Here is a 26,740-nt window from a genome sequence, read left to right as displayed (position 1 = left end):
TATCCTAGGGTACTGAGGAAGCTGTCCTAACTTCAGGTACTGAGATCATGAAAATGACTGACCCAAGTGGCCCAAATCAAATAACAATATACACACATATACATATATGTACATGTACATATATATGTGTATATTAAATAAAAAACAACCACCACCACATCTACTTACCTTACAGGAATTGAGAAAAGTGTTTTGTAGATCTCAAAACTCTGGATAACTGTTATTCCCCTAAAAGGGGAATGGGGAAGTGGTAAGGCAGAGATCTTGGGTCAAATAGTTTCCAAGACTGACCACCAGATGGTGAATTAGCACAGGACTGATTGTCATGGAGAAGGGTGGGAGAGGAGAGGAGAGTCATTCCTAATTTGATGCATGTATGGGATGTTCTCAAGTCAAGTGTTGGTGATTCAGGAATCTATTGATTTATTGCTAGCAAATTTACTTTCCTAATTATATTTGGATCAGATTAATATTATAACAAGTTTTCATTTCCTGAATATACAAACCAATGGAGGAAGGAAGCAAGAGGGACAAAAGGAAGCCACCTAGGAATGAAAATACATTCATGTGTGTAATTGTGTTAGCTAAAGTCACAAGGGAGAAGTATCTTTCTTCAAACTTCCTCTTATTTGAATTTTTTTTGTCACTTATTCGAATTTTTTTGTGAGAGAAAAACAGGAGAAATAGAATAAAGAATTTTGAATAGTCTTTTCTGACAGGACTTAATAATCTTCAGGACTCAAGACTTTCTGAAGCTGAGGCACATTATTATAGGGTATGTTACAGTCAGGATTCCTTTTATGTATGTCAGACTAAATAACCTGTGAGGATCTAGAGTCAGGAAGATTCATCTTCCTGAGTTCAGATCTGGCCTCAGACGCTTACTGGCTGTGTGACCCTGGGCAGGTCACTTAACCCCATTTGCCTCAGCTTCTTTGTGTGTGAAAAGAGCCAAGAAGGAAATGACAAACCACTCTGGTATCTCTGCCAGGAAAAACCCCAATGAGGTCTTGAAGAGTTGGATGTGACCAAACAACAACTCTCACAGTCTGTGATCTAATGATCTGACCTCTTAGTGCTATTACTTTATTCTGGTTTGGGTTGGTTTGTTTTGTTTTGTTTTGCTAAACCTCACGAGTCACTATTCACTGAGGCAATGTCTTACAGTATAGTGCGATGAACCCTGGGTCCAGATATAGAGGGATCTGGGTTCAAGTCCCAGCTCTGCCACTTAACCACCCCATGTGACCTTGGGCAAGTCACTCTGAGACTTCATTTCCTCATCTGTAAAATGGGCATAATTATAATCACACTAACCACTTGAATGAATCTCTCTGTAAAGATCAAATGAATGAAAGTGTAGTAAGTGCTTTGTAACTCACTATTGATTAATATATGTGAGCTGCCATCATGATTATTACCCTGGTTCAGAGTAGGGAATGGGTATATATTTAGAGTGTAGTCAACCGAAATTTGGTGAGTTTTGTTTTTGGAGGTTTATACCATCTTCCCTTTTTTTCCCTCAGAGAAGTTTTGTTGCTATATTTTATTTTTATATTAAGACATCTTTCAGCCATCACGTTAGTTGGGAGAAGATACTAAGCTGGGTGTCAAATCATGTCTTATCCTACTGGAAAAAATACCAAACAAACACCAAACCGGGAGTCTACAAAGAGCCAAGTCTTGGCTCTGAGCTGAAGTATCTGAGTTGGAATCCTCACTGCCATTTACTCCTTAGGTGAGGTTGGCCGGGTGACTTAACCTCTCTGGGCATCAGTTTCTTCAACTATAAATTGAGGTGGGTACCCTGCATGTCTGCTATGGTCCTTTCCACATCTAGAGATATGATACCTCGGTCTCTTATTTTGTTGCAGTTGGGTGAGAGCCTAGGACAAGAGCAGTGAGCTGCTCTGGATGGAGAGTAGAAGAAGGACAGATTTCATTTAGTTCCCATCAAAAGCATTCATCTTTATTTAATCTAATTTAGAGTGTTCTATGCCAGCTCCAACCTTACACACTCCATCTGCAAATAAAAAAAAAACTCAACCAATTTCCTGATCTCTGGAGTTGGTGGAGAAGAACTTATAGCTTTTCTCCAATTACTCCTCTCTGACCCCTTTAGCAGTCATAGGAGGTGGGGATGGGGGCGTAGCACTGGGTCAGCCAGGGCCTCTTGGGGCACATGGTAAACGGCAGCAGGGCACAGCTCAGGGCACAAAGATCAAAATAGGATGCCATTTTCTCATTGGTCCTCTGTAGGGGGTGATGGGGGTGGAAATCCACTCTCCACTCCCAGCTGATCCAGGAGCCCCTGATCCAGTCCCATGCCCAGGACACGGGCCCCAGCGGCTGTCCCTCCTTCTGGCCCCTGGTCTAAGAGAAGGGTTTGATGAAGCCATAATCCATACACTTGATGAGGCAGTCCCTGGCAGCCTCCACCACCTGTTTCCTCTTCTCATCAGGTTCCTGCTTGCCCACGAAGGTCAGAATCTCCAGCAGCTCACTCTCCACCAGCTTCTTGGCCAGCTCCTGATCAGCTGCCAGCAGATTGTAGGCAATGACAATGCCGCGGTGCTGGACTGACAGACGGTCATGAAGGCAGAGTCGCTGCAGGATCTCCAGCCACTGGGGTGTCTGGAAGGAGAGTACCCCACCCCCCAGAGGGAATGGGGCAAGGTTAGAGGTCAGAGCAGGTAGGATTACCCAGATAAGGCACACTGTTTATTTACACTGGGAGAAATAATGGAGGACCCACAGGATCTGGTCAAGTCTGAATAAGTTCTAAACTCTCAGAGAATAAGAGTATAAGAATAAGAAAAGTTCTATGACAGTCAGCACCTGATATGAACAATGCCAAATGAAGTTCTTGGGTCAAGGAAGAAAGTCATTCTGCTAAATAGAGGTTGGGCCAGACTAACCCCAGTGACAGACCTCTCTGGGCAAAGCCCTGTCCTTTCTATGCTCTCCCCATTTCACCGATAAGGAAGTTGAGTCCCAGAGAGGTAAGGGCGCTCATCAGATCTTGCACTGTGAGCCAGGAGGGTAGGAGAAGGATCTCTCCGCCTCCGAAGGTGCAGGCCATATCCCCTGCTTTCCCTACGTGGTCTCCTTGCTTCTGTCAATCCAGAAGCCCGTGAAGGTGTCAGCTCTAGACTCCCACTCTAGTGTGTATGTGTGAATATGTAGGGGTGAGTGTGGGGGAGGGGTTTGTGCAGGTTCCACCCTCCCAAGCCCCTGCAGCAGCTACTACCTCATCTTCATCAAGGGGCACAATTGGTCTCTTCTATTGCCAACTCCAGTGGTGCCCAGATGGTGCAACAATACAAATAACACCCCTCTGTGAGCCTCAAGGGCCTCCCAAAAGTCAGGGCCAAGGCTGAGAATAGAACCAGCAGTCTGCATTCCTCCTCCAGCCTCGTCTATGACAGCGGTATAAGAAGAAGAGAGTCCATGTAGTACAGCAGAAATTGTGCTGGGTTTGGAGTCAAAAAACCTGGGTTCAAATTCTGCTCTACACTTACTACCTGTGTGACCTCAGGAGAGTTTCTTAACCAATTTGGGCCTCAGTTTCCTTATCTGTAAGAATGAGAGATGAGGGGTAGGTCCCTTCTGGCTACAAATCTATGATTTTAGGCACCAGGGAGGGCCCTGCAGTCTGGTCATCCTTCTCCCACTTGCTGCCCATGGCAGGCCTTCGTAATTACCACTTGGGTCATCTTGTGGCAGAGCTTCTTATGGGCGGCAGTCAGCATGGCCAAGGCTCCGGCTGCTGCGTTCTGGACCTTGTCATCGTCCTCCCCACACAGCAGCACCACCAGCTTCAGTCGGTCATTCCCATCAGCCAGGAACCGTTCCTGTACCTGCCAAAGATGGGGGAGAGAGGCACAGGTGAAGTGCCCACACAAAACTACCCACTGGAACCATGTGATGGAATCATTTAGTGGCCAGTGATACGACTGTTGGGCAACAGATCCCAAGGCAGTCCAAGAGAGAGGTAAAGGTCCACATACTCCAAAATATTTATCGTAGCTCTTGATTTCAATATATCCCTCCCTTGGTAACAAAGAATAAAAAAGGGAAAAAATGATCAACTCATCAACAGAGTCTGACAGTAGGTGCGACTTTCTTTACACATTCCCCTACCTCTACGAAGAAGGGAAGGAAGTCCAATTTCTCACCTCTCTAGGGGAGGCCAAGCTTGGCCATCATCATTACCCAGCATCCAGTGTTGTTTTTAGATCTTTTTTATTTACATTATTGAAGTCATTGTGTGTAGTGCCAAGAAGACCCGAGTTCAAATATGGTTTTAGATAACTTACTAGCTCTCTGCCTCTGAGTAAGTCACTTTAATCTCTGTTTGCCTTGGTTTCCTCAACTATAAAATGGGGATAATAATAGCACTCACTTCACAGAGTTGTGGTGAGGATCAATTGAGATAATATTGGAAAAAGTGCTTAGCACATAGTAGGTGCTTAATAAATGCTCATTGTCTTCCCTTTCCTTCTCTTTCCCCTAGTCTTTTCCTAGTTCTGTCATATCTGGACATTTTGTGGTAGCCAAAAACTGGAAACAAAATGGGTGCCCATTAATTGGGAAATGGCTGAATAAATTGTCGTACATGAATGTGATGAAATAGGATTATGCTATAAGGCATGGTAAATATGAGGAATTCAGAGAAACCTAGGAAGGCTTGTTTGAAATGATGCCGAGAAAACAGACGAGAGAGACAGAACAATATGCATAAATGCTACAGTAATGAGAAGGAAAACACCAATAAGAGACAGGAGAACTCAGACAGATGCAATAGCCAATCTTGACTCCAGAGGACTAAAAATGAAGCATATCTTCCTCTTCTCAGAAAAGAGGTGGTGGACTATAGCTGCAGAATGAGGCATACATTAGCATGGTCAGAAGTGGTCAATATTGTATTGTTTTGCTTAACTGTACTTATTTGTCACAAATTAAGGTTGTCCCCATTCCTATGTTGTTTATTAAACGATAGTGTTATATTTTGGTAAATGATTTGGGACATTTAAGTGTAAGGCATTTAATAAATTCAATCAGAAAAAAAACTCAACAACAAATTAAGGTTCTCTTAGGAGGGGTGAGCATTGGAAAGTAACACTAATGTAAAAAACAACAACCTGTAAAATACTAAAGAAACAACAACCAGAGGAGGGAAGGCTGTGACCTGAGTGCCTTCCCCTTGTCTTAGGCTCTCTTTATTCAAGCAGCTCCCCTAAATGCCACCTCTTTCAGAAGGCCTTTCCTGATTATTTGGAAAATAGAGCACAAGCTCTCCTAGTTTAAACATGTAACCCCAATAATAAATACCTCCTCTTGGTTATCCATAATAATGCAGGGGAGCAGAAACACAGAATCCCCAATAGTGCAAAATCCCAATTTCTGTTTGCCTTTGAAATTATTTTCATCCCAGCACACTTGTCTTCCTATGGATGATAGGCCTCGGAGAATATGGAATTGATTTTGCAATCAATCCCAGAGGGTGATGGGACTTGGGAGAAGGGAGCAGAAGTTGACTAGGTGGTAAGGGGGAATCCAGCCTGGGATTAAACCTCTGAATCACACAATGGTTTGCTATTACTAGCTGTCTGACCATGGGCAAATGTCTTGCCCTCTCAAGGTCTGTTTCCTCATCTATAAAACAAAAGTGTAAAGAAAGATCATAGATATTAAGGGCCTTTGAAAGCCTTTAATCTGCCTCACCCAATTTCATTCTCTATTTTATAGTTAGAAACGGGTAGGAGACACAGTGGACAGAAAAGTAGTCTTGTACTCAGGGAGACCTGAGTTTGAATCTTACTTTAGACACTCACTGCATGGCTATGGGTCACTTCTGTAAAATAGGAAAAATTATGCCATCTACGTCCTCAGGTTGTTATAAGGATAAAATGAGATTGTGTTTGTAAATCACTTAAGCCCCTGAATAATGCTAATGATTGTTATCACAGTTGAAGAAATGAAAGTATAAAGAGGTTATGACTCATCCTAGGTCACCTAAGTAGTGAGTGGCAGAGCCAAGATTTGAACGCAGGTCCTTTGACTCTAAATCTAATGCTCTTCCCTCTTTGTGATACCTCTCATAATCACTCCATTTGATTATAAGCTCCTTGAGGGCAAAGCTGTCCTCAGATACTTACTAGTGTCTGGGCAAGTCATGCCCCCTGTTTGCTTCAGTTTCCTCATCTGAAAAATGGGGATAGCACCTACCTCCCAGGGATGTTGTGAGGATCAAACGAAATAATAATTGTAAAGCTCTTAATACAGTGCCTGTCACATAGTAAGTGCTAACTAATTGTTAGTTATTATTATCATTTTGACTCTTTTTGTATCCCCAGTGCTTAGCACAGTTTTTGGCACATAGTAAGTACTTAATAAATGTTCATTGACTGGTTGATTGATAGGTCCCTCCAGCTTTAAATCTCTTATTCCAGTGTGAGTTAATTCAGATTCTGGTCCCTTGTTTCTTGAAAAAAAATATTTCATTGATATGGGTATTGCCCCGAACCATACTATTACAATGCCTCCATACTTTAATGGATGACCATCATGACCATCAGTCAGTCAATGGTCAGCAGTCAACAACCATTTATTAGTCAGTTAGTCCATAAATATTTATTAAGCACCTACTATATGCTAGGCACTGAGGATACAAAAAAAGGCAAAAGACAGACCCTGCCCTTGAGGATTCCAGTCTAATGAATGGGACAACTATGTACAGACAAGCTATATACAGGATAAATTGGAAATAATCTACAGAGGGAAAGCACATAGCCCGAAAACTCCATAGCCAACTTCTTCCAGCAATGAGCCTCTTTGATGAGCTAGGCTGATACTCTAACATGATCAATCATCTCAAAACCTTTCACCTGCCAGCATTTACATTCTTCTGGCACAGCCTTCTAGAACCCTAACTTAAGCCCTTTCATAGAGAAAATATTTATTTCCATGTCCATCTATATGTCATCACATGATTCTGTCCCAACTCCCAAGAGCTTCTATGAGTATACCGTGTATTCGACTGGGAATTCCCTTGGGCAGGGATAAAAAGAGGTGATATTTCAATGGGGATGATTATTTCCATCTTCTTGAAGAAAACTTACCTATCTCTGCCTTGTCCCTTAAAATGTTGGCCTCAGTCCCAACCTTGCACCCAGAGCCCCCATACCTCTTTGTTGACCACCATGTTGCACATGCACTCAGTGGCTGCCTGCCGAAGCTGGTCATGGTTTTCAAACATGTAATTCTCAATGTCTGGCAGAGCCTTCTCCTTAATTATCTTCTGCCTGATTGGTCAAGAGAGACACTTATTAAGTCCATCCCCTATCTCCCAGGAGGTCTCTACCTTAACTTCTCCCAACCACCCTACTAGCTTTCTGTACAAACCTTAGGGAAAGGGCCCCCCGCCCCCGCCAATCTCCTTTGGCATCCCAGGATCCACAGTCAGGATAGTCTTTCTTAACTCTAATCTAAATCCTTCCTGCTGCTACAGTTTCTGTCTGTTGTTTTTAAACCTATCCTCAGTGGGAGAGTGGTACCTTTAGTAGAGTCTGGGTATAGATTTGAAGCAATAGCTCCTGACGAAGAAGGGTAAGAAGGAATTGACCCTTCCTGACTGCAAACTTTGCTTCCCCTCCTCCCTTCTACTCTACTCACCGGAGTTTTTCACTCCTGCCTGACAGATTAGTCAGACCCAGGAGAGCTTCATAGTTCTGGAGTCCATCCCGCTGTGTGTCCAGGAGTCGTACCAATGGACGTACTACCTCATACACCTGCAGGAAATGGAGAAAAGCAGAAGGAGATGGCATAGGGTGGCTATAAAGAATTAAGAAGCATTCATGGAGTAAAGGTCGATATATACAAAAAAAAGTTTACAGCAGCTAGTTTTTGAAGTTGCAAACAAATGGAAGGAAAGTAGCTAGATAAAAAATGGCCCAAAACTATGGTATGTGAGTGTAATGGAATGTTAGCAAATCCTAAGAAATGAGAAAAATATGAATGTAAAGTAAGGGAGTGTTCACACACACACACCAGCTCAGGTGACAGTCATAGACTGTAGTCACATATGATGAAGTTTTCATGTGTTTATAAAGTGTAACATCCTGTGATCCCTTTATGAAGTACAAACACCTCTCTGATTTAGTCAAGTAGGGAATATTTAAATTGGCTAAACAAATTAGCTACATCCCTAGGACTTTAAATAGCTAAACCTTAAACAAATTTCAGCAGTTGAGAGTAGGGGAGATTGCCAGCTGGGTGTTGCCTGCGGAGGAAATCCCTACAGGGAGGGAGGAGGGGATTTCTTTCTCCTCTCACTACTTATCCAAATCAGCTTTGAAGGGAAGTTACTGGGCCACAGAAGACATACATCCATCAGAGAGCAGAGACATATATTCCAGATGGACATAATTACAAAGAGACAGTCAATTCAAGGGATGAAGCACTTTCAAGAAGAAAGACCCCCTAGAGAGAGAAGAGTTGGAATGTGAAGACCAGACCCTGGGAACCCAGCTGAGCAACCCACCAAGGAAAGACTCTGTATCCATGGGAAGCTGGGAGAGGACCCTACAAAAAGAGGGAGGACTTCCAGGTCCTTCAATGCTAAGAGTTGTGAGTTGCCTTTGCTATAAGTGTATTTCTACACATGTGCCTCACTAGTATTATATTCCAAGTCTAAGCCCATTTTTCTTATTGATGCTGTGTGTATTTGTGGGGTAGTATGACCCAAATTTATAGGAAGAATATTTTATAACTACTCTCCTTGCTATGCCATCTGAGTACATGTCTTTGCTAAGAGTTCATTGTGTCTACTGGCTGATTTTTAATGGGGAAAAATACTGGTGGGGGTCTGTCAGCTATAGTAATAGGAGTGGCCACCCACAAGATAACCCTGGAATTTGAGGTAGCAATCATCCTGGGTACCAAACCCAGAAGTGAGATTGTAAGTTGGGGTTGTTGCCAGAGGTAAAGAATTCATAGAAACCTAGGAAGATTTGTATGAACTGATATAGAACAAAATAAGCAAAACCAGGAGAATAATTTGCATGGTGACTAAATTAATGTAATAGAAAACAACATTGAAAGAACCTAGAGCTCTGATCAATTATGTGACAAGTTGTGACTTCAGAGGGCTGATAGTGAAGCATACCTCCTGACTTTTGTCAGGTGCATATACAGGTGCATAACAAGGCACCATGGCCATCTTCGTTTATTTTGCTTGGCCTCTTTGTGGTAGGGGATGGTCCTGTTGGGAGTACAGTGAGTAATTGGGAAATGGTGGCAATGTGAAAAAAAAATCATTATTTTTTTTAAAAGAAGGAAGGAGCCTATTATATAAATAAGGAACTTTCATGAACCAACTTAGTTTTTTTAAATACATATTCAAACTGTTGCATCGTAAGACAGAGAGAGAAAATCAGGGGCGAAGGTGGGGAGGAGACAGAGAGAGAGAGAGAGAGAGAGTTGAGAGTTAGTGGGAAGGGAGAAAAGACAGAATCCCTGAATGAGAAGACATTTGAGGTAGAATGGGCTCCTCCAATTCCCTATCCTCCCCCAACCCCACCATATATCATACCCACCCTTTCCCCAGGAAAAGCAATGTCAGGGTTGGAGACAGCTGCAATCTTTGCCAAAGCATGGGCAGCCTTCACCTTGCCCACATCAGTGCCTTCGAGAGCCAGCGGTATCAGAGCCTAAGGAACAGAGTGGAAGTCAGCACTGTAGACACCTTCTCCCCACTTCAGTGACATGGAAAGAATATTGGATTTGGAATCTAGAACACCTGGGTTCAAATCCTGACTTTGCTACTTATTATCTATGTAACCTTAGGCAAGTCAATCACCCTTTCCAGTCCTCAGTTTCCCCATCTGTAAAATGAGAGGGTTGAACTAGATGATCTCCGAGGTTCTTTCCAGTTTTGTGCTCATGCCCTCTGTCTATCTATCTGTCTATTTTTCAAAGCTCAAGAAGATTGGGGCATCCTATATATAACACTTGAACATACATGGAAAATAACTAATCCTAGTCTGGCTTACTTTAGGCATCCAAGCAAACTTCCAGGGTCATCTGCCCTGACTTTATAATAATAGCTAACATTTATATAGTACCCACCACATACCAAGAGCTTTATAATCATTATTTCACAACAACCCTGAGAGGTAGGTACTATTATTATCCCCATGGTACAGGTGAGGAAACTGAGGCAGAAGCTAAGTGATTTGCCCAGGATCATACAGCTAGTAAGTGTCTGAGGTTACATTTGAACTCAGGTCTCCCTGACTCCAGTCTTAGTGCTCTATCCACTGAGCTACCTAGCTGCCTCTAGTGCTTAGTAAATCTATCAATCAAGCTTATACTACTAAAGTCTAAGATCTATAATTTCATTGGTATTGAGAAATCCCAGTGAAGAAACTCTCTCTACCAATACAGATCAGTACCTGTCTTCAACTTAACAGTCTTAGGGATTTGCCTTGGGCCTTGAGAGATTAAGTGACTTGGTCAAGGTCATACAACCAATATGTTTCAGAGGTAAGACTTGCACCCAGGTCTTCTTTACTCTAAGAGCATCTCTCTAGCTACTGTACCACTCTGCCTCTTTAGGAAAGACAGATAATAATAACAACGCATTCTATCACACTTAAAAGTTTGCAAAGCACTTCCTTTGCAACAACCCAGTGAGGGAGGTGGTGTAAGTACTATCCTTGTTTTACATATGAGGAAACTGAGGTTCAAAAAAAATGAAATAACTCACCCAAGATTATAGTGCCAGCAAATGGTGGTGTCTCACCTGTAAGTATCAAACTATGCTTTCCATTAATCCAAAAAATAGAATATTGTGTACTGTTTCACTGTTCCCCTCTATTAGCACAGATAATTGAAGAGTTGAGTAAATTCCTAGATGAGGTTGGAGGTCCATCCTGTGCATGTTCACTGAACAGTAGATGCTACCCAGGACATACCAAGAGACTGTTCTACACACTCCCTATCAGAGCACCTGCTCAATGTCATCCCCCGTTATAATCCCCACAAGTTCTCCTCACCCCATCCCCCAACATTACCTTGCCACCACCTTGAGCCACAATGGTGCCCCGATCCCTTGCATTGTCACACAGCGCCAGGAATACCCTGTTAGGAGTAGAGGTTAAAGGAGTGGTCCCTAAGCACTAATATACCCCTTCACCCAGGTTCCTCTTCAGTCCTTTGGGGCTTTAGGGTTGAGAGAATCTGAACACAAGCGAAATCAAGACAGCAAAAGAGGGATAGTGAGGGACAACAGAGAAGAGAACCAAGAGAGTGGATCTAGTATTGATGCAACCAGGCTCAGTCCCTAGAGAATTTCATACTGTATCACTAGTTTTCTTCCCCATTAGAATGTAAGCTCCTTAAGGGCAGGGACTGTTTTGTTTTGGGGTTTTTTTGCTTATGTTTGTAACCCCAGCATTTAGCACAATGCCAAGTAAATCCTGAATAAATGCTTGGGATTTTTTCATTGTTGTTTAGTTTAAAAGAAGGTGGCATATGACTCAGAAGGAGGAGAGGAAAGAAAATAATTGCTTCCCCCCCTTTCCCTGATTCCTCTCTTTAAGAGAAGGGAAGTGGGTAGAATCTATAGTGACCTCATTCCCCATGTAAAGACTTTACCTTTCATCACCCTTATACTCTGACCTCCCTCAGCCCTTTTCCCACACCCCTCTTCCCAGTACCTGGCCAATAATTCTTTGGTCTGATCCGTAAGGATGGCGCTGTCAGCTTTTACCATGCAGGCTAATGTGGAGATTACCCCAGCCTTCAGCAGCCGCTTCACCCGCTTTTCCACAAAGTCCTTCTTGTCCTGGGAAGATAGAGGGCAGGGGAAGGTGCTTAGGAGATTACTGGGTTCAGAAAACAGGATCCTGCCTCCAAGCTTCAAACCACTTTCTCTCAGCCTTAGGAATGGTAGAATGGTCTTAGAAATGGCCTGAATTTCCTCAGTAAAATGAGGGTAATAGATTTGGTAATCTCTAAGGTCTGGTCTAACTCTCATGTTCTATTGTTCATCTATGATTCAGACTTTTCCCATAGATCCCCTCAGCTCTACACATCCTCTCTTCTTCTTCCCCCTCCTCTGTCCCTAGTACAACTAGAAACCAGGCTCTGGGTCTTTGATGATGGGAGAGAAATTCCATTCATTTTAATTATCCATGCACAAGCTCTTTTTGTGGTGGCAAAGAATTGGAAATTGAGAGGATGCCCATCAATTGGGAAATGGCTGAGCAAGTTGTGGTATATGAATGTGATGGAATACTATTGTGCTGTAAGAAATGATGAACAGGCTGACTTCAGAAGAACCTGGAAAGACTTGTATGGTCTGATGCTGAGTGAAATGAGCAGAACCAGGAGAACGTTGTACACAGTAACAGCCACGTTGTGTGATGACTAATATTGATAGACTTAACCCTTCTCAGCAATACAAGGACCTAAGACATCTCCAAAGGCCTCATGATGGGAAATGCTATGGAGTTTGAATGCAGATCAAAGCATACTATTTGCTAATTTTTTTTCTTTTCTGTTTCCTCTTTCTGGTGGTTCCTCCTATTGGTTTTAATTCTTACTTACAACATCACTAATGTGAAAATATGTTTAATAGGAATGTATGTGTATAGCCTATATCAGATTACATGCTATCTTGGGGAGGGAGGTAGGGAGAGAGGGGGAGAAAAATTTAGAACTCAAAAGCTTATGGAAGTGATTGTTGATAACTCAAAATAAATTAATTTAAAAAATTATCCATGCACAAAGACTCATATTATCCAAAACATTGCCATCTTTCTTTATATTTGATTTGGCCTTGGGATGCTTTGAAGAAACTCTGCTTCCATTAGCTGGGGTGGAAAGGAGCTTACATTTGTAGTTCATACCATGACTATGTTGCCCCAGAAAATCAACCCTACAGTTAAAAATCCCAGACCTGGAACAAATCCTATGAGCTCACATTTACATAGTGATCTACAGTTTGCAAAGAGCTTTCCTTTCCTTACCACATCCCTAGGAGGTGGGTAATACTCATATTTCAAACACCCCGGACATGTTTGTTCCATCCAACAATGCAGCTCACAACCCACCTGTTTGGAGGGCAATGTGGTATGATGGAAAGAGAGATGGATTTGGGATCTGAGTTCAAATCCTGTCTCTGGTTGTGAGATCTAGAGCAAGTCAATTACTCTCTCTGGGTCTCAGTTTCTTCATCTGTAAAATGGGAAAGTTGGACCTGAGGCTCCTTCTGACTCTCGATCTATGATTTAATGTTAATTTCACTTCCCTGGGCCTCAGTTTCCTCACCTATAAAATGAGAGGATTAGGCATAATTGCTTCAGAGGTCCCTTCCAGCTCTAAATCTATTTTCCTATGAATCTCTTTGAGGGCCAGTATCTTCATCTGAAAAATGAAGGTGATGATAGTACAACGAGGAAACCAATTAAAGCATTATATATACGAGTTATTATTATTACCCCCATGTTACAGAGAAGGAAACTGAGGTTCAAAGGGTGCCTAGTATGTGTCAGTTTATGCACCTAGTATGTGTCCCGTTTCAAGCCCATGGTTCTGGCTCCAAGCCCCCATACTTACTCTGATACCCCAGATTCCCACACAAGGGGATAGCTGAGAGCTGATTGAGGAACAGCTAGAATCTGTAGGAACAGTAGAATCCACTGTTCTAGCAGAACACCTGACAACAGAATGTGCATAGACCAGTCACCCCCTGGTGTGAAATGACAGAAGGCCTGGCGGGGGTATGTGTGTCATTTGTGAGGCATTCTTTCCTCCAGAAGCTACAGAGGACCAGAGATTGAGAGGTGGCGGTGACCTGAGAGGCAATCTCGTTCTCATTTACAGATAAGTAACTGACTTGCCCAGAATCATACAGACAATATGTACTGGGGGAGGGTCTTGAATCCAGGTCTTTTCTGACTTGAAGTCTGGCTCGTCGTCTGATGCGGCAGGTGGGCTTTCAAGAGGAATAAAGACATAAAGATCAAGGAGATGAGAGGACGCTCTTGCCTGCCCCAGGTCCCCACCTTGGGATGTTCCTCAGGCACATGCTGCTTGGAGAACTTGGCCAGCTGCACCAGCTCGGGGATGACCTCCTTCACATCGTAACTATTGGTGCAGTTCACCAGGGTGGTAGCCACGGAGTACAGGATGGTCTTGTCACTGGTCTGGGGAGGAAATCAGGGAAGGTCAGAAGGGGAACCAGTTATAGGACCAACATGAAAACATGGCAAAACTCGGGATACTGCCCAGGACATGTTATTGTTGTTCAGTCCTGTCCAACTCTTCGTGACCCTATTTGGGGTTTTCTTGGCAAAGATTCTGGAGTGGTTTGCCATTTCGTTCTCCAGCTCATTTTATAGATGAAGAACCAAAGCAAACAGGATTGAGAATAGGGTCACTTGAAAGTGTCGGACTCTCTCATGGCACTCTATCCACTGTGCCACCTAGCTGAAGGACATAGCTGATGTCTTTTAAAATGTGGTTGATGATGGGATGCTGAGTAATTATAATGACCAAGAAGCCTGGCCCTGGAGAAGAGCTGAAAAAAATGTACCTCTTTCCCTTCTAGGAAATGGTGGGGAACTCTGGGTGTAGAGGACTGCATAAATTATCAGACTGTACTGATGCAGCACTTGGTTTTTTCAGATTGCTTTTTTACTTTTTTCCTATTTTTCATTGGCTAGGTAGGGAAGGAGGGTATATTTGATAATGAAAGTAATATAAAAATAAAAGATATTAATTTTTTAAAATGAACGTGATGGAAGGCTTCCTATGAACCCTTAATGGTACTCTTGAGAGTATTTATTCAAAGCCTCCAATAGCTGCTGTAGTGCTTGGGCTGGGGACTAGGGGTTGAGAGTACAGAAAAAGAACAAAATAATCCTGGCTGAACCTAAACTAGTCCCCTCCTCCACACTCTCTCTCAATCTCCTTTGCTCACGTTCTTTCCCAATTCCCTTTGCCTCCTACCTTTCTCCCTCCATCAAGTTTATAATAGTAGTAGGTAACATTTACATGTTGATTTAAGATTTACATAGTACTTTTCATATATTACTTCATTTGATCCTCAAGATACCCCTATAAGGTGGAGGCTATCATCATCCCCATTTCATAGATGAGAAGACCAAAGCTGACTTGCCCAGAGAGTAAGTGTCTGAGGCAGGATTTGAACACAAGTCTCCAAGACTCCATGCTCACACTCTGTCCCCTACATCAAACTTGCTCTCCCATCAAGTTAGCATGTTTACTGCCCTCTCCCCTTATCCTTTTATTGGGAGAGAGAAGGGACTATGCTTGACCCAGGGTAGGTGTGAGGGTGAGGATGGGGTAGGGAGGGAGGAACTGGTATTTGATAAAGAGAAAAGATGGGTTCTAAATGGTCCCTTCTAGACCAGTGAGTCATCTTCTCTGTTCCTCTGACTCAGATGAATGCCCTCTCTGCTACCTGAATATTATCTCCAGGTAGAACCCTGGCTCCTAGAGATTGAGGACCCCAAAGCCCTGGGAAACAATAAAACAACACTTGGACTTCCCTGAGCCTTGTACATTGTTACGCCTGTCTTCTGTTTAGTTTGATCCCTACCTTCTTAACTAGAGTCAGGGCAGGGGCAAAGAAGACTATATCCATCTCACAGATGACATCACTAAGGCTCAGAGATGGGAAATGACCCAGCCACGACCACATAGCAAGTCAGAAGCAGAGCTGGGATGCGAGTCCCATTAGCTTGACTCTCAAACCTAGACTTCGTCCTTATCCACTGGATGAGAAGCCTATTTTCTAGACTTCCGTTGGTTCCAGAGTTGGAACAGGGAGGGATTGAATTGAATTGATGTCCTTGGGGTCAAGAGTCTGTGATATCAAGGCCACACATGCCTTAGCTAGCTCGAACATGGCCTGTAAGGCAGGAATGTCCTGGACGAAGTCATCTTTCACATCCGCATCCAGTGTGAGGTAGGCCAGGCCCTCCACAGCCCAGCGCCTGGTCCTCGTATCTATGTTTACATTACACAGCCACCTGGGAACAGGAAGGGGCAAGTTAGTCCAGGAGAAGACCTAAGTGAGGACAGGCTGTAGGGCTGAGGGGCTATCAGAAGAGTCCTGGAAGGGGCATAGGCCTCTACTCCAAGGACATTGCTGAATAGACTTTCCATATTTCCATTAAGTAAATTTCCTTTTTGTTAAATTTAAAACAATTTTTTTAAAAAAACCCACTCATTTCATCACACCTCTCCTCTGCTCAAAAAATCTGCAATGGCTCCCTATTGCCCACAGTATCAGGTCCATACAACTTTACTGAGCCCCTGCCAAGAAGCACAAGAAGTAAGACCAACAGAGAAAAGTCCGCCCCAAGAAGGGATCCAGGACCCCCCATCCAGCCCTCTTACTTCCGACACTGTTTGGCGAGCTTCTCTGTGGAGCCTTCAGCAAACTGTCTGAGGCCGTAGTCGGTGCCCCCTGCAGAGCCAAGTTTACAGAGACCCTAGAGGGAAGATGGGACAGTATGGACCTGGGCATCGATGAAGCTCGTTGGGTTTGGGGAGGAGAAGGATGGTTAATGATGGTTGAATCACAGAAGAGAACTTTCCACGATATATCATTTAACCTCTGTTTGCTTCAGTTTCCTCAACTGAAAATGAGATCATAACAGCACATACCTTCCCAGGTTGTTGTGACAATCAAAAGAGATAATATTTATGAAGTGCTTAGCATGGACCTGACGCATAGTAGGCACTTGATAAATTTTTGCTTTCGGTTGCCCTTCAGGAGGGAGCTGAAGGAGAATGAGGGGGTAGGGGTTGGAATAAGGGTCTTTGTCTCACCACCAGAGTGCGGATCTTAATCCTCTCATTTTTGGTTGTCTTGTAGATGTCTTTGAGCAAGGTCACGCCATTGGTGATGATGAAGGTAGCTCGGCTGAGCTTGGTGGAAGCGTGAATCAAGGCCTCCACTGCCACCAGCTGGTCCTGCTCCCGATCAGAACCACACAGGGCCACCATCATCTCCATCACGCCCTTCATCCCCAACAACTGGTTCCCCAGGTCAAAGGGGCCCTGGAGGACCCCTGACACCGTCTGGATGGCATGCACATTCTTGTCCATGTTCTGGGGATCAAACTTGCCGCTTAAAACCAAAGAAAGGGGGTCCGTTATAAAGGGACCCTGGTTGAACTCCTCTGGGGAAGCTCAGGGGTAACCTTCATTCTCCATCTAAGGGTGGCCATCAACTATTTAATCAGGGGCTCTTTCTTTGTAGACCCCCTTGTCAGCCTATGGATCCCTTCTCAGAGTCATATTTAAATGCATAAAATAAAATGCAGGGTATTTGTAATACAATGTAATACAAAGGTTTACAATGATATTGAAGTACAGTGATCAAAATTTAAAAAAAAGTTCACAGAGGTCAGATTAAGAATCTTCACCTTAGATCAATGCCCCAAACCAGAATAATATGGGGACTTGGGTCAGATTGACACAGAAAAAGATTCACTGGAATTTAGGGAGAGAGTGTGGAATAATGAAAAGGTCAATGGAATGGGAGCCTGGGTCCTACTTCTATCCCCTCTCTCTGGGCCTCAGTTTCCTCCTCTGTAAAATGAGAGGGTTAAACTAGTTAATTTTGAAGGTCTTTTCCAGCTCTGACACTCCAGCCTTCTTTGACTACATGACAATCCAAACACTTTTATGAACTTAATTCAGTAAGGACTCATGATGAAAAATACTACCTACTTCCCAAGAGAGCACTGATGAACCCTGAGCACAGATTAAAGCTTTTTTTTTTTCACTTTTTAAATTTTCCTAAGGCTTTTTTTCAATATGGCTGATATGGAAATATGTTTTGCATGACTCCACATGTATTAATGAGTATCATATTGCTTGCCTTCTCAATGATTGGGGGAGGGGCTGGAGGGGGATAGAGAATTGGTAATTCAAAATTTTTAAAAATGAATGTTTAAAAAAATAAACTTTTTAAACTGGCAAAAAATAGTGGACAAGAATTGGTTGGAAATGGCTAAACAAATTATGGTATGTAAATATAATCGACCAATAAACATTTATTAATCACCTAAAAAGAGTGAATATAAAGTAAAAAAGAGACATCCATAAAAATACTTTAAAATATTTTTTCAATAAAGACTGTAGTATTAATAAAATATTTTAAAATGTACATTCAACAAAAAATAACTGTAGTATTAATAAAATATTTTAAACATTCATTCAATTAAAAGAGTAGTATTAATACAAATGTTTTTAAATGTTCACTCAATAAAAAGAGTACAGTATTAATAAAAATATTTTTAAATGTTCATTCAATGAAAAAAGAGTGTAACATTAATTTCAAATATTTTAAATGTTCATTCAATTAAAAAAGAGAGTAGTATTAATAAAAATATTTCAAAATGTTCACTCAATAAAAAAAGTGTAGTGTTAATAAAATATTTTAAAATGTTCATTCAAGTAAAAGAGTAGTATTAATAAGATTTTAAAATGTTCATTCAATAAAAAAGAGTATAGTATTGATAAAATATTTTAAAATGTTCATTCAATTAAAAAAGAAAGTAGTATTAATAATGTATTTTAAAATGTTTATTCAATAGAGTATAATATTAATGAAAATGTTTCAAAATGTTCATTCAATAAAAAGAGTATAGTATTAATGAAAATATTTTAAAACGTTCATTCAATGAAGAAGAAAAGAGTTTCGTAAGGGGAGGCCAGGGAGATGAGCCACACAATGATGCCAACAAAGCCCCCAGTTCCATGGCCAGCCTGGCCAATGAATGGGCAGCCTTGGTACTGAAGAAGAGTAAAGGACAATCCGCCTCCCTCCCTACCTTGCAGAGGTGGAGAACAGGGATAAGGAAAGTGAGATCTAGCTAGGTAGAACGATCTGTCCAGGAAACACAGCTCTGGTGAGTGGCGTGATCTCATGGGGACTATGGCTGATGTGGGGATTAGTTTTGCTGAATGGGTTTTTTCCTCTCTTTTTTAATCTTTGTTGCTGGGGAGAAAAGGGGAAATGGAGACATTGAGAAATGAGGGTGATGCTTTTTTGCGGAGTGCTGCATATACTGCTAGATTTTTTTCAAAGTATTGATCTGTTTTGCTGACCTCCCCCCACACCTCCCACTCCACTTCCTCTTCTTTTTTTATCTTAAAAAAAAAATTATTCTATGGAATGGCTCCCTAGGTGGAGAAAGAGGGAGGGATACAGGGGAAATTTAGAGAATGTAAAAACAAGAGCTATTAAGACAAATTAACTTTTTTAAAAAGAAGTAAATGTAATACAAAAACAAAAAGTGGACTTTTAAAAAAACGTCTGCCACTTAATAGCTGTGTCTCCCTGAGCAAATCACTTTACCTCAACCTCCTTATCCATAAAATGTAAACTTGATTCCAATCCCCTTCCCCCCACCTTGCTATTCCACTTTAGCTAGGGCCCTGTCCATCCAGCACCCTGTACTGGGATTTTTCTTTCTTGAGGTTTCTCCCCTAATGCTTGGAGTTCCTGTTGCTGTTCCCAATCACAGGCACTGCCATCCCAACCCATCCATGGGCAAGCAAGCTCACGTGATGTACTCTTCACAGATCTTGCGGAAGTGGTTCCTCTCAGGGTCACAACGGAGATCGTCGTAGAGCTTATTGAGAAGGATGGAGGCCAACATGCGGGTGTTGTCGGTCAGTGGCAGACAGGAGGGCTGCTCTGGTACCTGCCCCACCACCTTTAGGATCTTTCTCAGGCCTGGTGAAGAGAGCAATGAAAGGAGGGAATGAGCTCCCCTAACCCCACCTGAGGTCCATCCACACGGAAGGCAGCCTCTCTCCTCTAAGGGCTCATCACTGAACATCTGAATCCCTGGAACACGTACCTCTTGCCTTCCTATCCCTTGCTGCATTGGATCAAAAGAATAATGTTCCTTCAATGTCATTTTCAGTCTATCCCTCACAATGTCTGGTACTTGGTAGGCACTTAATAAATGCTTGTTGCTTGACTGACTGACCTGCTTTAGAGTCTCCAGTGGCTCCAATTGCCTACCAGATCAAATCCAGAGCCCTCTACACTCTCCAGATCCCAAGGGATTGTCATCTGGGTTCTTCTGATGCCTCTGAAGAACCCCAGGGCCATTCCATTTGCTCTCCCATAGCTCTTCCAGGCCATCCATCCTCCCTGTAATGGAACTCTCCTCCAACTGGAATACGAGCTCCTTGGGAACAGAAGCCATCTTGCTTTTTTTCTGTTTGTGTCCCTAGCACTTAACACAGTTCTTGATGCATAGTAAGTACTTAATAAATACTTTTTCATTTATTCATTCACAATTCATTCATACGTACATTCAGTCATATGTTAATTAGTTCATATGTTCATGAATATATTCCTTTATACATTTATTTATATATTCATTAATTCATAAATTCATTTATTCATTCATAATTCATTCATTCAAAATGTATATTCATTTGTTACTTCATATATCCATTCACATGTACATACATTCATTAATTCATATATAATATTTACTCATACATTTATTCATCCATATATTCACATATATATGAATTCATATGTTCATTCAAACATTTATTCCCATATTCGTTCATTCATGCATTTATTCATTAATAATTCATTTTATCCATTCATTAATTCATATAATCATTCATGCATACATTCATTAATTCATATACAGTATTCACTCAAGTATTTGTTCATACATATATTCATGAATATATTCATTCATACATTTGTTTGCATATTCATTTATTCATTCATAATTCATTCAATAGTATATTCATTCATTAATTCATATATTCATTCATATATACATGCATTCATTAATTCACATATAGTATTCACTCATGTTTGTTCATACATATATTCATACAGATATTAATTTATTAATATATTCATTCATTGATTCATTCATTGGTGGAAGGAACAAATCCCTGAAATATTGAAATAATCTTGCACCCTTTACACACCACAGGGATCTACCTCTGCAGTGATTAGTAGAGAGGAGCAGATAGAGTGGGCCCCCAAGCAGATGAATGGCAGTGACTTATGACCAAACCCTGGAGTACCCTTCTACCCCCTACCCCGCCACCTCCCAGACCCAGCTGCTCACCATTCTCTATCACATAGATGGACCGGGAATTGTCATGAATGGACAGGTCCTTCCTGGGGATGTTTTTGTTGAGTAGGTTCAGGGCCTGGTCCCTGCCCTGGCCAGATACTTTCTTATTGACCAGCATGTCCAGTAGGTGGCTAGCAATGAGCTTCAAGTCCTTCTTGGTGTCTAGGGAATGAGAGGGAAGCAATGATGTGGCTGGGGCTGAGAGCCTCTGTTAACTGAGGGAGTGTCGGAGGGAGGCAGAGTTGTGGTGATGGTTGGGCAGAACCTTAGTCAGGCATCTAGTGTCCAGTCAACTCCAGGTAGCTAGGAGGAACCATAGAGTGCTGAGCCTGGGGTCAAGAAGACCAGAGTTCAAATCCAGCCTCAGACATCTACTAGCTGTGTGACCCTGGGCAAACCACTCAACCTCAGTTTATCTCAGTTTTCTCATCTTTAAAATGGGAATGATAATAGCACCTACCTCCCAGGGTTGTTGTGAGGCTCAAATGAGATAATATTTGTAAAAAGTGCTATATAAATGTGAGTTATAGTTATGTGAGCCTAGGCAAGTTATTAACCTCTATCTGACTCAGTTTTCTCATTTGGAAAATGAAGGTGATAATAGCACCTCCATCTCAGGGTTGTTATGAGGATAAAATAAGATGGTATTTGTAAAGCCCTTTGCAAGCCTTAAAGTGTTATATAAATGCTAGCTATTTTAATTATTGGTATTATTTTGGTTTTATTAACCAGGCTCCCCCCAGCCTCTAAACTTGATCAAAAGGCCTTTTCCTTCTTTCACCTTATTCGGCTTCAGTGGTATGAAGGGATTATTGTGCCCATTCTATGGTAATTGGGTTGCCTCAGAGAGGAGAAAATTAAATTACTCGGCCAACGCTGCAGAGTAAATTAGGATTAGGTCAAAAACACAAGTATCCTCCGCAAATAGGAATTCATAGATTTACAACTGGAAGAAATGTCAGACGCCATACCAGGGGTTCTCCTGGGTCTCAAAGGCCATCTTACCAAGAACGAGCGCCTCTTCCTTCCCATGATGACCTCGCTTGTCCTCCCCAGACAAGGCATCGATGATGGTCTGAAGAAGGCTGCACACGGCCCGGGAGATCTCCTCTTCCTCCACCGCCATCCACCCACAGAGGCGATCCATTTGAATCGTGTGCAGGATTGCCATTGCCTGGAAGCCCCTCGGGGGATAAAGCCCCCAGATTCCCCATCAGCTTCTCCTGTTTCTTTGACTCTGACCCTCCCTATACCCTGAGGAAAAGGAAAGATCGAAGAGGACCCCACCCCCATCCCGCCTTGTGACACTTGGATGATCCCCATAGCATTCCCTTACCCTACCTGATCCCTTCTGCTGCTCCCCATCCTGAAATGGCTTCATATTTTTTTTTAATCAGCTCATAGAAATAATAATAGCTAACACTTATATAGGTTTATATTTAGATATATAGATAGAGTTTATAAAAGTTTATAAAACATTTCATGTTATTTTGTTTGATCCTCACAACAACCCTGGGAGGTAGGTTTTATTTTACAGGTGAGGAAACTGAGGCTGCGGGAGATTAAATGATTTCCCCAGGGTCACTCAGCTAGTAAGTATCTGAGGCAGGATGTGAACTTAGGTCTTGACTTTAAATATAGCCCTCTCTTCCCTACACCACCTAGCTGCCCCCTCTTATACAATGTAAGTTCCAGGGCAGCTAGGTGGCTCAGTAGATAGAGCTCCAGCCTTGGAGTCAGGAGGACCTGAGTTCAAATTTGATCTCAGACACTTGACACTTAATAGCTGTGTGACCCTGGGTAAGTCACTTAACCCTAATTGTCTTGCTGGAGAAAAAAAGCAAGTTCCTAAAGGGCAAGTGCTATTTCATTTTTGTTACTGTTTCCCAAGCACCTAGCATAGTGCCAACATAGAGTAAGCAGGAAATAAATGCTTGCTGAATGATTGACTGACTTGTATAATTCATCACAATGCATGTCCTCTCCTTGTTGTTGTTCAGTCACGTCAGACTCTTTGGGACCCTGTACACCACAGCATATTCATACCGTCCATGGGGTTTTCTTGGCAAAGATATTGGCATGATTTGCCATTTCCTTCTCCAGCAGATGAAGGCAAACAGAGGTTAAATGACTCGCCCAGGGTCATGCAGCATACAGCATTTGAATGCAGGTCTTCCTGACTCCAGGCCCTGTGTTCTATCCACTAGCCACCTGGCTGCCTCAAACCTTCTCCTAGCCAACCCAGTCCAGGCTTCCTTTAGGGAAGAACTGATAGAGTCAAGATCCCTGCAGAGCTCCTACTCACCCTTGCCTGATGCCCATCGCACATGCCAGACAGCGTCCGGATAGCAGCCAACCCCAGCTCTGGCTTCTTGGTGTCCAGTAGTTGCAAGATGAGGGCCACTCCATTGTTCTGGAAAATCTTCTCAGCTCCAGCATCTTCTCGGCCCAGGACGATGAGGTTGTTGGCTGCCTTTGAGGGGAGCGGGGGGATGACAATGGTTGTGAGAAAGTGATGGTGGGTGTGCCATGGCCACATACCAAGTACAGTAGGAACTAGTCCTGAAGGTGGGCACCTTTAAAGTGTGTGCTGGGAAACCTAGCCCTTGGTAAGTCAACTGGAAGCGTGTGTAAGTGCTAGAATTTGTTAACATTAATAATTTGTCATTTTTGTTGTTGTGATTCAGTCATTTCAGTTGTGTCTGACTCTTCATGACCCCATATTGGAGTTTTCTTGGCAAAGATACTGGAGTGGTTTGCCATTTCCATCTTCAGCTCATTTTACAGATAAGGAAACTGAGGCAAACAGGGTTAAGTGACTTGCCCAGGGTCACACAGTTAGTAAGCATCTGAGATTGAATTTGAACTCGGGTCTTCCTAACTCCAGGCATGACACTCTATCCACTTCGCTACCTAGCTGCCCCTCTATTCTATTCTTGCTCATGATAATCTCTCTGGTTATCTTATACAACTGACTTCATAAGCCCTCTGGGCTTCAGTTTCCTCCTTTGTAAAATGAGTAGGTTGGACCAGATGATTCCTAAAGTTGCTTCCAGCTCTAGAACCTGTGAAACCATCCAGTCCCATTTTTGGACCAGGAAACTGAGGTCCAGTAAGCTAAAGCAAGTCACCATACAAGGTCATACAGGTAAAGAACAGCAAAACCGGGATCTGAACCCAGGTCCTGACTCCAAATCTGGTATTCTTTGCACCATACCAGACTGGACTGGGGAGACAGGTGCCAGAGATGGTAGATCAGCTTTGTGTTTGTTTGTTTGTTTGTTTGTTTTGAGCTTGGGGGGTGGGGAGAGATGAGATTCTATAGAATTTGCAGGCATGCCCATGGCCTAAGGGAATAATTACACTTTATAATACTCTCCAATGTCCTTTCATAAACATGATCTCATTTGGTCCTCTTGAATTTTTAAATTAGAAATCTTATTTATATACCACAAGCATTAAATATTCTTTCCTTGTCAATCAATCAACACAATCTCCAAAACCATTTTGGATTTTCAGGCAGGAGGCCTCAGTTTGAATTCTAGCTCTGTCATGTGTAACACTGGCCAAATCACTTTCACCTCCCTCAGCTTCAGTTTCCTCATCTGTAAAATGAAGGGCTAGGTCAGATGGCCTTCCAGCTCCAAATCTCTGCTCCTCTGACCTATACCGCACTTGGAAGGTTGGCAAAGCACTGTGTAGACAAGGTCCACTTGACAATCACAACAATTGTGGGAGGAAGATGCTTTTATTATCCCCATTTCTCAGATGAAACAGCCTCAGAGAGATTAAGTTTTCACAGCTAATGTTCACACAGCTAGTTAGCATTGGCAAGAGGCAGCATCCAAACCCAAGTCCCTCCTGATTCCACACCGTATTTTTCCTGTCTTTAAAAAAATATATGTTTTACCCTTCTTGGAAATTCCCCTCCTAACTCCCATGGCCCCCTGTGATGTAGGTCGGGTAGCCTGGTGGATAGAGTGCTGTGCCTGGAATCAGGAAGATGAGTCTTCCTGAATTTAAATCTGGCCTCAGACACTTACTAGCTGTGTGACCCTAGGCAAGTCACTTAAAACCTGTTTGCCTCAGTTTTCTCATCTGTCAAATGAGCTGGAGAAAAAAATGCAAACCACTCCAGTATCTTTGCCAAGAAAACCCGGAGGAGTCACAAAGAGCCGGATACAGTTGGAAAACAACTGAACAACAAACAACAATTATGGGGCAGTGAGGTGGCACCGTAGTGCATAGAGTGCCAGGCCAGAGTCAGGAAGACTCATCAATCAACAGTGAGTTCAAATCTGATCTCAGATACTTCCTGGCTGTGTGACCCTGGGCAGGTCACGTCACTCTGTTTCCTCATTTGTAAAATGAGCCGGAGAAGGAAATGGCAAAACGCTCCAGTATCTTTCCCAAGAAAACCCCAAGGGATCACAAAGAATCAGCTACAACTCAGCAACAACAAAAAGGTGAAGCAGAATTGTGCCCATTTACCAGATGGTCTCTTGGGTTTGGGTCAGAAGAACAGCTCTCCAGACTGCAGTCTCTTGTTGGATGGACATTGGAGAGAGGCCCCTCTGGCTGGGGTCAGGGTGGGGAGGACAGTAGCTAGGCAGAGTTGGGGGAGGATCGTAGACAGAAGATGGGGAGCTTACCTTCTCACGCTTCTCTGTCTCGCTATTCTCATCCAATAAGATCTCAAACATCTTCTGCACCCTGGAATCTGTGGAAAACTGGACATGGAGCTGAGGAAGGAGAAGGGGAGGAGAACGGAGGGAGTCAATGAGAAAAGAAAGAACTTCAGCCTCATGTTAAAAGAATAGGATCAGACATCTAGAACTGGAAGGGACCCAGAGGGCATCTAATCTCACCCCCTCATTTTACAGATGAGGACACTGAGTCTCAGAGAAGCAATTGACCTTGGTCACACAGCCTCAGTGGTGGGATTAGAACCCAGTTTCTCCAACTCTAGACCCTCTCTTGGCTGAGCTCAGGCAGCCCCCAGGGCCCCCAGTTCCTTTTTCACTTAAATTCAAACTTCAAACATAGATTTAAAAAGCATCATTGCCCTCTACCACCTCCTCATCCTACCAGCAACCCAGCCAACCAGTACATTTATTAAATGCCTACTATGTACCAGGAAGGAGGATAGGTGGTATAGTGACTAGCAGGCTGGCCCTGGAGTTGGGAAGACCTGAGTTCAAATCTAGCCTCAGACACTTACCAGCTGTGTGAGCCTAGGCAAGTCAGTTAACTTCTGTCTGCCTCAGTTTCCTCAAATGTAAAATGGGGTGTGCTATTATGTTTTCCTCCCCGGGTTGTTGTAAGGAGAAAATGAGATAATATTTGTAAAGCACTTTACCAATCTTCCACTGGAGGCCTGTCTTCCACTCCCCTTCTCCCGTCCACAAGCTGCCAATGCCTTCCCTTTCGAATTACCTTCATCTATTCTGTGTATATCTTGTATGTAATGAGTTATTTGCATGTTCTCCCCATCAGAATACCGGCTCCTTGTGGACAGAGACAGGTGCTTTTGTTTCTCTCTCCAATACTTAAGCACAGTG

At 42.8% G+C, this 26,740-nt stretch overlaps 1 protein-coding gene across 1 annotated transcript in view; it reads right to left on the bottom strand.

The window, feature by feature from the left end:
- Positions 1 to 2,059: 2,059 nt before the first annotated feature.
- LOC114043329 (protein unc-45 homolog B) overlaps positions 2,060 to 26,740 on the bottom strand; it is a 28,730-nt gene continuing 4,049 nt past the window's right edge. The window contains exons 5-20 of the mRNA XM_027862407.1: positions 25,832 to 25,921; positions 23,485 to 23,652; positions 22,185 to 22,353; positions 21,171 to 21,341; positions 19,621 to 19,792; positions 16,873 to 17,173; positions 16,438 to 16,532; positions 15,926 to 16,067; positions 14,076 to 14,216; positions 11,724 to 11,851; positions 11,079 to 11,145; positions 9,600 to 9,713; positions 7,678 to 7,793; positions 7,190 to 7,307; positions 3,705 to 3,860; positions 2,060 to 2,634 (exon numbers count right to left, since the gene is read on the bottom strand). Of these exons, the coding sequence (XP_027718208.1) occupies positions 2,374 to 2,634; positions 3,705 to 3,860; positions 7,190 to 7,307; positions 7,678 to 7,793; positions 9,600 to 9,713; positions 11,079 to 11,145; positions 11,724 to 11,851; positions 14,076 to 14,216; positions 15,926 to 16,067; positions 16,438 to 16,532; positions 16,873 to 17,173; positions 19,621 to 19,792; positions 21,171 to 21,341; positions 22,185 to 22,353; positions 23,485 to 23,652; positions 25,832 to 25,921 (2,409 nt within the window). The 3' untranslated portion in view covers positions 2,060 to 2,373. The remainder of the gene's footprint in view (positions 2,635 to 3,704; positions 3,861 to 7,189; positions 7,308 to 7,677; positions 7,794 to 9,599; positions 9,714 to 11,078; positions 11,146 to 11,723; positions 11,852 to 14,075; positions 14,217 to 15,925; positions 16,068 to 16,437; positions 16,533 to 16,872; positions 17,174 to 19,620; positions 19,793 to 21,170; positions 21,342 to 22,184; positions 22,354 to 23,484; positions 23,653 to 25,831; positions 25,922 to 26,740) is intronic.

This window comes from Vombatus ursinus, unplaced genomic scaffold (genome assembly GCF_900497805.2).
Source record: "Vombatus ursinus unplaced genomic scaffold, bare-nosed wombat genome assembly UNPS02014768.1, whole genome shotgun sequence".
Taxonomy (NCBI): Eukaryota; Metazoa; Chordata; class Mammalia; order Diprotodontia; family Vombatidae; genus Vombatus; species Vombatus ursinus.
The sequence above is the reverse complement of the archived record's forward strand: the minus strand, read 5'-3'. Positions and strand labels throughout refer to the sequence as shown.